This window comes from Lutra lutra, chromosome 6, assembly GCF_902655055.1.
Source record: "Lutra lutra chromosome 6, mLutLut1.2, whole genome shotgun sequence".
NCBI lineage: Eukaryota > Metazoa > Chordata > Mammalia > Carnivora > Mustelidae > Lutra > Lutra lutra.
The window spans coordinates 36,145,141-36,156,554 of record NC_062283.1 but is presented as its reverse complement, the minus strand read 5'-3'; the positions used below and the strand labels follow the sequence as shown (position 1 = coordinate 36,156,554).

Sequence of the window (11,414 nt, the reverse complement as noted above, 5' to 3'; positions counted from 1 at the left end):
CCCAGGTTCAAAACAATTTGATGGGGAGAATGAATTCCCTCTTACTCTGCCTTTTTGTTCTAGTCAGGCCTTCAGTGGACTGGGTGGCGCACACCCACACTGGGGAGGGCAGTAGGAACACCCTGACAGATGTGTCCAGAATGATGTTTAACAAATATCTGAACACTTTGTGACCCAGGCAAGTTGACACATAAAATGAGCCATCACATCCCACGAATCCAAAGACTGACCCTATGGGTCTGTGCATCAGGAGGGAAACTATTTTACTGTAATTTGTCAGTCAGGATTTGGTTTGCCTGGGTGCCAAGGGCAGAGGCAAGCCCATCATTTGGTACCTAAGTAAGGGTGTGAAAGGAGAGGCTTGAGTTAATCTCAGGGCACTCTATGTGTGCCCCTTTCAGACATAAGAAAGTCCCTTGTTGGAGAGAAAGGGAAAAAAATAGTGCATAATGGTGTCCTCTAAAATGTAATGTGATGTGTACTGGAAAGTAATCTTATAAATGACCTACCTCTCACTGCAGACTGAACTCCCTGTTTGACATCTCAGGCAGGTCAGGAAGTATTCTTGCTTCTTGAAATAAATGTAATACCATCCCCCCCCCGACTTTTCTCTTTTTCAAATGTGTGTATATAAAAGTTCCCAGTGAAGATAAAAAGAAAAAGCCCATTTTCTGATTTTTCCTCATTTTTATGTTAGTATGAAACTTTGACTTCATTCAAACAGCTTTATTTATTTATTTCTCTTCAAAAGTTATTCATTTGAAACAAGCTTTTGCTTGAAAACTTTTGTTTCAAGGGAGCTATCCTACCAGAGTAAACAAAGAGAAGTAAAAAACTCTGCCTTGAAATTTCTTAGTTTATCTCTTCTCAGATTATTTCTCTTTGACCTGTTCAAACGTAGGGGTTTCCTCTAATCCAAATCACAGGACTGTTTTGAAAGAAAACCAATACACAGGGAAGAAATCCTAAAGAAATGAAAATGACTTTACTCAGATATTTATTTTGTGTGTGTGTCAAACTACCAACTATAGACCAGACATAGACATAATTATCTTTTCTGACAATTATCAGTTTGTGCTTCTATAGTTAAGAGGCTGTTTCTTGGTTTGTCTCTCTTTTTTTTTCTTTGCTTACTTGTTTTGTTTCTTAAATTCCACATATGAGCACAATCATATGGTATTTTCCTTTCTCTGACTTATTTTGCTTATCTTAGTACTCTCTAGCTCCATCCAGGTTGTTGAAAATGGCAAGATTTCTTTCTTTTTATGGCTGAATAATATTCCTTAAGATATATTTTTATTGAAAAATTTCTACTCTTCCATTTCAAATTTACTCCTTTATACTTTTCATAAGAATTTGTTTCCTTAAAAATATTTAATTAGCTTATCAACCAAATTAACACCTACTAACGCTTTTATGTGTAAATCACCTTATTGGTTTTAAAGTAAAAATGGACATGATACAGTCTCAATATAAAGGAACCTGCTCTATTTGATAAAGAAGTAAAATGAGTATTATAAAACTATGACCTATTTAAATACAAGTCTATGATGCTCACATAGTGAATGTAAAATACTGAAAGTGTCATATACAAATGAATTCATCAAATGAATGGTTAAAAAGAGGTTCCAGTTTGATTGCCCTTGGGCCGAGGGTGTGCAATGCACATATTTGATAATTTAAATTTATGAGGGCCGGCACTTACAAATTATAGATTTTCACATTGACATTGCAAAATTCTTTTAAAAATCAGAACTCATGGCGACATAGGGCCCACATTCCTTCTGGAACTTGAGTGGGTCCAAAAGGAGGCAGGTCTATTTCAGACACAATTGTGCAACATTGAGACTCCTTGTAAGGCTCTAGCTTGATACACTCAGTCCAGCTCATTCATTGTGATCTTGGCCTCTGAATGCGGCTAAATTTTCAAACTCTGAGTTAAACTGATCACTGCTGTGGACTTTTGGAAGAGAGAGATACCACAGACCTGGCTTCTCAGATCCTAAAGAGGACAAGGAATCATTGGTTTCAGGGAACAGACAATAAGATGACATGAATAAAGCCCAAAGATAAGAAAGCAGAAGGTGTGTGTCCTAAGAAATCCAGTTGGCTAAGTCACTCTATTGAATGTAGCACCCAAAGGACCTTGAGGAGGATAGTGACTCTAGTATACTCTTTTATCTAACTAACCTGTCCCTGAAATCATTACAATCTGTCAAGTCAGGACTTACTTTTCCTGCCAGTCTGCTTAACCTCAAAAGTAGTAATGCTCAGTGATTTCCACTCGAGGTGACTGACCTGCAGCGGACGTGATCTCCCTGGCATGGCTGGCGCCTGGCAGTCAGAGCTACTACTAGGTAATATGTATGGGCCTCTATAGGGGATAAGTAACTAAGAATACCTTCTCATGTGGCTATTCCCATAGCCTATAAATAGCTGTCAATCCCTGTGGTTCTATAGTTCAAAAAGTCTGTTTCTGGATTATGCTGAAGTTGAGAGCATTATAATTTAAATGTCTGAGTTTTTATTTGTTTAAAGAATGTCTTGGGATTACATAGCAGGAAAAATAAGAATATATGACAGAAAATTTTAAGTGAACTTAACTGTTTATACTTTATGGAAAAGGTTTTTTTTGTTTGTTTGTTCTTTGTTTCTTGCTGGCTTAGATCATTTTTCCAGAAACTGAAGGATTACAGTGAGTAAAGAAAAGCATAATATCAAAGGATTATTCCTTTTACAAGGAGTGGTCCTTGTAAAATGAAACATGTAAAAACACAACAAAAAAGGGGGCTTTTGGGGGAACATGATACATATTTCCCAAGAGGTCCTGGAGATTGGTCACCTTTTAGAAGCCAAAGGAAGCAAACAGTAACAGCTGAACTGATTTACCCAAAACCCATGCTCCCAAGACAGTACACAGAACAGACATCACTTTATTACAGAAATATTTATTCCTCACAAGGGATTGTTTGGGGGTAGGAAATGCCCCCCAAAACCCTCTCATTGGAAATTCTGGAGAAGTTTTCTGTCTAAATAGTAGAGACACAAATCTGCACACAGTGCCTTCAGGAGTCGTGAGAGTGGCCGGAGGCCACTGGGCAGCCTGATGCCCACAGGTGGCCTTTGGGTGGGGCACAGGCTCCCTGAGGGGCATGGAGAGGGGATACTTCTGATGCGGTATCTGGTCCTTAAATGCCACAACTTTCTGGAGCTGTCTGTCCTTGTTTCTGAGCTGTCTGTTACTTCCAGGAAGGCCTTGGCCAGCAAAGGCAGCTTCTTGCTGGCAGGACCTGGTATTTGTCTCCTTACAGGCGGGAACCCTGTAGTTGAAAGGATACCCTGGGACAGGCTGTGCCTGGGCCTGCACTTGTGATTTCTGCTGAGTTTTCCCAAACTTGGTTGGGGAAGGAATGGGCTGCTGAGGGCAGGTGCTGCCTATTGCATGCCCGATGCCCCATTCTCTCTTGGAACTTCCCAACAGCTGTCATGATTTTCTGAGCTTCGGGCATCCCGGTAAAGGCAGCTCTACCATTAAGTAGGCCTCTGCTTTCCACAGATGATAGGGGACTGGGCTTCTGGGAGTTTTCTTGCCTTGTGCAAAAAACCCTTCATTTTTTTACTGAAAAGGCTTTCAGAAGGAGGCTGACCCTTCTGTGAAAGGCTTTCAGGAGGCAGCTGACCCTTCTGTGATAGGATCTGGGAAGGCTGGCTTCCCAGCTTTACCTTTAATACCACGTCCTGAGTAGGGAACGTCTTATTCAATGCCACATCTTTAGTAGGGAACCTGTCTGTTCTCGGTTGGGATGTTCCCAGTCCTGCATCCCCTCTGCCATGCTCTTGGGCCTTGGAGCCTTGAGGCCTCATGCTCTCTGCGGCAGGTGGGGATTCTTTTTTTTTTTTTTTTTTAAAGATTTATTTATTTATTTCACAGACAGAGATCACAAGTAGGCAGAGAGGCAGGCAGAGACAGAGAAAGGGGGAAGCAGGCTCCCCACCGAGCAGAGAGCCCGATGTGGGGCTCAATCCAAGACCCTGGGATCATGACCTGAGCCGAAGGCAGAGGCTTTAACCCACTGAGCCACCCAGGCACCCCCAGGTGGGGGATTCTTATTCTGGCACTTCCTTATGATATGCTTAGGGACCCAGGGCTCTTGCTGTTGTTCCATAGGAATTCCTGTGTCCTCTGGATGGACACGAAGCACCTGGGAAGCTCTCGTGTCCCCACGGGAGACACCCTGGGCATGAGTCAATGAGGCCTTATGAGTCAAATGAGCTGAGGCAGGGGGCAGGCCAGTGTATTGGGCTTGGGCCTGGCTCTGCTCCCTGTCCTCCAGCATAAGCTTTAACTCATACAGTTGTTGTTCTTTGAGATTCAGTGATTTAGGATCTTGCGGAACTGGTATGCTTGGTGGGATGGTGGTTTTGACTTGATGCTCGTTCCCCTTTATAATTTGGGAGCTAACTGGCTTGTTGGTTGTCAAGATGCTAGGTTGTGATTGATGTGTATGAAATTCCTTGGTCCTGAATATCGTTCTGGACTCTTCATCTTTATGCCCTGTTGCCCTCCTCTGCTACTGTTGGAATTTGCATTCTTATCCTTTGGCTCATTGCCTTGCCGGCGGCTTTGGGGGCCATCTGTTGGCTATGGTGACATGTTTGACAGGTTTAAGAGTCCGTCTGCCATGCTTAGTTTTTGGAACATCCTCTACAAGCTGATGGTTGATATTAGAGGATGATTGCCTCGGAATTCTCTGCTCTTCCTTGCCCACGGTTGAGGTGGCAGGGTGAGGATGATCCAGAATGGGGGCTGAATTTGCCGTTCCTGCTTTGTCTGCATGGAGAGATTTCAAGCTTTCTCTAAGGGGGTTGAAGGCCCCAGGTTTAGAATTTGCCGCAGGAATCAGTTTGGTGGAGCAGGGAGGGCTACAAGGGGATGTGGCCTTTCTTGATTTAAAGATCTCTATGGATTCAAGGACCCTGGAGGGAAGGCCCCATAGCATCCTCCAACGAAACCTTTTAATATGGGCTTCCAGCATCTGTTGTACACGAGGTTCAACAAAGGGAAGCTCCTTGCAGGTATTCAGGGAGTAGTCCTCCACCTCTGATGGTGGCAAACGTCTTTGTTTTATTTCAGTCTGGGATTCCTCAGAAGGAAGTGATGTCTGCTTCATTGTATGCCATGAATGATGCACAGTCCCAGGGACATGACCCTCACTGATTTCCTCAGACTTTTTGCGCAAATGTGTTTTCAGGACATTTTCCAGTTGTCTCGGACCTGCAGTCTCCACGGACCCCGTGGAGCTGTTCTCTGATGGGCTCCTAAGTTCTTTCTCAGAATCATGCCCCATATCGTTATCTGAAGAGCTCTCTAGGTCACTCAACAGATGATCTTTTGGGCCATTCTCTGGGTTGTGTTCCTGACCCTTCTTCAGGTTGTCATTGTCCTTGTCCAGTTCACCGTCCTCTAGCTGAAGCATTTCTGAGTCCTTGTCATTGACGCTTTCAGTGTCATTCGATTTGCTCAGACTCTTAGGGATCCATGAGTGTCCACGAAAGCGCTGCGACTCAGGTAGCTGTGGAAGAGTACTCAGATGGCTCATCAGTGCAAGAGACTCATAGATCCTGCGGGGAATGCCCCACCGGTGTTGGATGAGCCTCTTTCGAAGGTGACTCTCTAGTTTTCTCCGAAGCTCTTCATTCAGAGGAAACTGTCCAGCGGGGACAGAGATTACAACTTGGGCCTCAGTGGCCTTGTGGCTGAGAGAAGGGTTAGGAGCTGAAGGACAGTAGTCCTCCTGGGATCTTTGGACTACAGGGGGTAAACCCCACACACGTGTCTGTACCTTCTGCAACACGTTCCATTCCAGATGTTGCATTTCTGTTGGCGTGAGATTCTCCAATTCATTCCGAGGTCTGTGAAAACACACTCCACAGATCTTGATGTCGGGTAGAGGACCAGATGGCAGGATTGGGAGTGGGGATGGAAGGTGGGCCTGGGGCTGGACACGAGGGCTAGGTAGGGGCTGGGCTTGAGGAAGGAGTTGAGGCGGGCTCTCAGGCAAGGATGGAGGAAGTGGATGGGGAACTACTGGGGATTCCTGCTCTGGGGAGGCATTCGAGATGTGATCTGAGGCATCAGCAGCAGGGAAGGACGACTCCCTAGGTGGAGTTTGGAGACCCCAGAAGAGCTGGATGGGGGTTTGCTGTAAATGGCCCTCCTCCAAGGTTGTAGGATATGGGCACTGCTGATGCATATGCAGCTCCTTTGATTGGTCTTTGCTGCTCCAGAAAGGAAGGGAGGATGCCAAGTCATGGGCATCAACAATTGTTTGTTTTGCAAAAGAACCCTTTGATTCCTTCCACAGGAGGAAGTCACTTCTCTTTTGCATTTGTTTCTCTAGAAGTGCCAGGGCATCAGGGCTGAGAAGTGAGAGGTTACCAGGCTCTACAAGGTTGGCTGCAGGGCTTCCCCTGGAAGAAGCCTCTGAAGAATGGAGGGCCAGAACCTCTTGATGGAAATCACGTGGAGCCAGGGTTGAAGGGAAGAAGCCTTTGGCATGAGTTTGCCACCAAGGGAGGTCTAAAATTGACAAGCTGGAGGGGTCAATGCCTAGGATTGTTGGGACATAAGAAGACAACCCACCAGAGCTATCTGGGGGCGAGCTCTGCGGAACAGGTTTCCTTGAGATGGAAATCGGTGTAGATTGAGGCGCAGTTAAATCGCAGCCTGGCGGTGGTGAAGCAGACCGGGTTGGTGGTGCGTGATGACGAGCAAAGGTCTCAGTGGGATTCACCTTCTGAGACAACTCCGGTAATGGGCTGACATCTTGGGAAAGGGTAGGGTCCAGAGAGAAGGTGGTACTTAGAGACACTGTCTCTGTCCGGACACTACGGCCCACTGTATGGGCATGATGAGGTTGGACAGGAGGAAAGGCAAGGGGCTGGGGTGGGACGTGGTCCCTTGGGAATTTGGAATCCAAGGGAGGAAAGGGCTTTGGTGGCAAAGAGTCACCCGGTGGCGAGGGTGGAAAAAAGTCTGCCACAGGGATCACTGGGTTAGGTGAGAAGATGGAGGCAGGTGGTGGGGAAGGCTTCGGTAGAGGAGCTGATATTAGGTCTCCTGGAGGGACTGCCGAGAAGTCAGGGGAGAGAGTGAATGACGAAGAAGTCACAGGAGCTGTGGAAGCCAAGGGAGTCGAATCTTCCAGGGCCTGCAGGAACAGCAGCTGATTGATCTCAGCAGTTGTGCTATTACACACCTCACAGGAGGGGTCTGGACATAACAGCTGGCGAAAGTGGATGGTATCATGATGCCGGCTGAGGGGGCTGCAGGAGACAGGAGGTACAAAGCTGCAGCCAGGACCAGAACCAGGGGAGGAGGACATGCAGGCCTGACAAGGGAGGGGCCACCTGAAGCCTGCTGTCCTTTCACAGTGCCCCACCTTTATGACTTCACAGAGTACTCAGTGGCCTTCACCCCACTATCTGTTCCTATGGTAACCCCCTCCCATGGCTATGACAGACTGCAGTGAATCCTGCAATTGCATAAAATGTGCTCTAAGAGGCATCAGGATAGAAGCAGAGAGACTGGTCACCTTCTTAAAACAGAGATCAGCTTCCGGGTGTCATCCACTTCTCTTCGGTGCCATCTGTCGTCTGGGAAACCAGGAGAATGGGTTATGTAGTGAAAGTAGAAACATAGGCAATACTACAGGAGTCCCCTTATGGGACAGCCTTGGGCTCTTGGACTCTGAAAGCCCTAATAATCCATAGGTGAGGGCAAGTGGCCAATGATGTGAAACGGGTTAGTAATCTTGCTTCACGTATAAAGTATTTTCATGTAAATTATCCCATGTGATGATCAGACCACCTCTGTGAAGCAGAGGGGTCAGTGGTTACCTCAGGGAAGACTCCTGAGTATCCATGATGTCACAGAGCTTTCACAAAGTCAGGAGGCAGAAGTTCTGACTCTTGACATCTCACCCGGCCACCAACTGGGCAGCACTCATTGTCCAGATCCATCACTGCTTCATGCTCAGTAGTGGTCAGAGCAGGGAATCTGAGAAGGGTTTTGCACTCTGGCTGCATATCCATGAGCCTCTCCTCTGAGGCCTCTGTTTTCTGAGAGGGAATGTACCTAGTGGCTCGCATCCTCAGAGATCATGGACTGGGCCCTCATGGAGAGGACAGCAAGGATCAGACTTGGAGAGCTCAGGTGGAATAGGCAGAACCTTACCTTCCAGAGTCCCACCTTTCCTTCTCCTCTTGGCTCTGCCCTGATGCTAGAACAAAAATAAGAATGAGGGAGGCTGGAACCGATGTCTTACTCTTCTCTCAGAAATGGAGACACTCTTTATCCAAGAAGACTGGGACTTTAATTAACAGAACTCTGTGTTCCTTGCTTTTTTCAGTTTTTGAGGTGATAAAATATTTTCAATATTTGCTACTTTGAACAAGTCTGAGGACTTTGTCTGGGAGGTCCACACTTGGTATTCTCAGTCCGAAGTCCTTTGTTGAATGAGGACATAGAAAATGAAGCCTGATAGTCATGTCTGTGCTCCCTTAGGCAGGACCCTGTATCCTAGCTCATAGCTCAGACCCCACTCTCTTCTCAGAGGCTCAGCACTATCCTTATCAGCCCAGCATGAAGGAAGGCTTGATCGAGTGATGCTTGACCTGGGGAAGGGACTCATGATCAAGTGCTGGGAAACTTTGTTCTTTTACACAGACCCCATACTCTCAAAATAACCCAATCCATGACTATAGATTCCCTGTGTTTCGGATTTTACCCAAGACTCACCACCAAGCCCAGATAGATTGTGAGTTTCAAGTAGAAACCTTAGTTGGGGGAAATTGGAAGGGGAGGTGAACAATGAGAGACTATGGACTCTGAAAAACAATCTGAAGGGTTTGAAGAGGTGGGGGCGTGGGAGGTTGGGGGAACCAGGTGGTGGGTATTAGAGGGGGCACGGACTGCATGGAGCACTGGGTGTGGTACAAAAACAATGAATACTGTTATGCTGGAAATAAAAAAAAAAAGGGAAGTCTTTGTCAAAAAAAAAAAACACAAAAAACGATTCTTTCTCCTCTGAATTACCTTTCAATATTAATAAAAATATTAATTGACCATAAAAAAAAAAAAAAAAAAAAAACCTTAGTCCTTCCTTAACACTTCCCCTGCCAGGCCTCTTTCCCTACAGGAATGAATGTCTATTCTCTTAAAACGTCCCGTTTTAGGTGTTTCTCTGACTCTAAAAAAACTCGTTTTAAAATTTGGGATTGGGGGCACCTGGATAGCTCAGTTGGTTAAGTGTCTGCTTTGGGCTCAGGTCAGGATTCCAGGGTCTTGGAATCTAGCCCCACATTGCATTCCCTGCTTAGCTCTCCCCGTGCTCCCCCCACCTCTGCTCACTTGCTTTCTCTTAAATAAAATCTTAAAAATAGATTAATTTGGGATTAGAAATGGAAACTGTAATAATCAATGTTGAGCCCCCCCTCCCCCAAGGATTTCTTACCTTTTGGGTGGTTTTGGTTTTCCGAGTTGGAAATGGAATCCCCACCAGGTAGCACAGGAACAGAAGGAGCAATCCCAACCCACACAGGAAGGTGAAGTTGGGATCAGTCTCCAAGCACGTTGAGCCAAAGCTCAGACATGGCTTAGTATCGCTATTCAGAAATGGGAGAACACTCCAGTGTTTGAACTCCATTGTCTGAATCACAAGACAGCCTATACTGTGCACACGCTGAATATATATCCTCCCCAGGCTTACATCACAGAGCAGGGTCACAAAGAGTTTCTGAAGGTGGGGGAGGTGACAATTGAACAAGGTGTGTCCCCAGCCCCTCCGCCACTCACTAGCTCAGAAGACCCCTCCACTCCTCCTAGGTCCTTCAGGTTTGCCATCCTATTTTCCTACTCCTTTACATCGCTTATGAAATTTATGAAATTTTCTGTTTGTTCCATGTATAATGCATATATTACTTGGGTCCCCCTTTAATGTTTGAGACCTTGACTTGGGTCTTACTAGTTCCATGCCTTGAATGTCTGCAAGGCTACCTGGAATTTTTGCTTGTCCCCTGATACTTACACTCAGGATCCCATAGGTCCTCAGATATGCAATGTGTTTGCCAGGGACACCTGGATGGCTCCGTCAGTTAAGTAACTGCCCTCAGCTCAGGTCAGGATCTCAGGGTCCTGGGATCAAGCTCCACATCTGGCTCCTTGCTCCACGGGGAGCCTGCTTCCCCCACTCCCTCTGCCTGCAGCTCCCCTGCTTGTGTGCTCCCTGTCAAATAAATAAAACCTTTAAGAGAAAATGTTTGCCTTGTATGAACCCAGATAGAGACCGTAAAGTTCTTTCACACTTAGTTTTTTTCATGTTGCACAGCACATTTCAGTTTTTGTTTTATTCAGCCTTTAGTATCTTCAGTCGGAGAGGCTGACTCAATTAAAATCAATAATGTGTTACTTAATAATCCCAAAACTAAAACCAATAGAAAACAAATGTAAAGAATTAAACCTTCAAATGGTCTTGGGGGTAACCCTGTAGCACTCGTATTCCTAAAGTTAATGTAGTTAAACTGCATAAAAGGTTTGGGGACAAGCTCACACACACACACACACACACACACACACACACACACACCCTTTGACAAAACAATCCAGTAGAGTTCTCTCTACTGTTTTCTCCTTTTATTTCATCCTTTCATAAAATATTGACCCCAGTTGTTCCTACTCTACCTAAAATACTGTGTTCTGTACCTCAATACCCTAATAGGTGTACAAATCCCTTCTCAGTGAGTTGCAGCCCTGTAACAAATGCCATAGACCAGGTGGTTTAAACCACACACATATAGTTTTCATAGTTCTGGACGATGAGAATTCCAAGATCAAGGCACGGCAGCTTCCGTGTCTGTTGAGACCTTCCTCCTGGTTCACAGGCAGGTTCATCTTCTCCCTGCAACCTGATGTGGCAGAACAGTGGGTGAGAGGCTTATGGGGTCTCTTTTCTAAGGATAGTAAACTCATTCATGACGGCCCCACCCTCAGGACCTAATCACCTCCTAAAGTCCCCATCTCCTAATACCATCACATTAGGATTAGGGTTTCAACATGTGAATTTGGGGAGGAGCACAAACATACAGTTCCTAAACTCCCCAAAGGCTGGGATAGGTTACAGGCTGCTAAGTAAGCTATTGATCCCCTCCTCTGGTGGCAGGGTGGGACCCAGGAGTGTCACAGCCTTCCTGCAGAATGTAGTCTGGAAGAGCCTTACCTGATTGCCTTTGTGGGCCATGTATATACTTTCCTAGGAGTGTCTTGCCAGGAAGAGTGGTTGAGAAGCTCCACCCTATATTATCATCCCCACATATGTTTGAAAATCAACTCCCTGCGACAGTTTTTCCAGGTTCCT

At 45.8% G+C, this 11,414-nt stretch overlaps 1 protein-coding gene across 1 annotated transcript; it reads right to left on the bottom strand.

The window, feature by feature from the left end:
* Positions 1-4,101: 4,101 nt before the first annotated feature.
* On the bottom strand, positions 4,102-8,151 carry LOC125101582 (spermatogenesis-associated protein 31D1-like). The gene is made up of 3 exons (XM_047731984.1): positions 7,984-8,151; positions 7,596-7,708; positions 4,102-7,326 (listed from the first exon to the last, which is right to left on the bottom strand). The coding sequence occupies exons 1-3, from the start codon at positions 8,149-8,151 to the stop codon at positions 4,605-4,607; spliced, it is 3,003 nt and encodes a 1,000-aa protein (XP_047587940.1). The 3' UTR covers positions 4,102-4,604.
* Between the last annotated feature and the right edge of the window lie 3,263 nt (positions 8,152-11,414).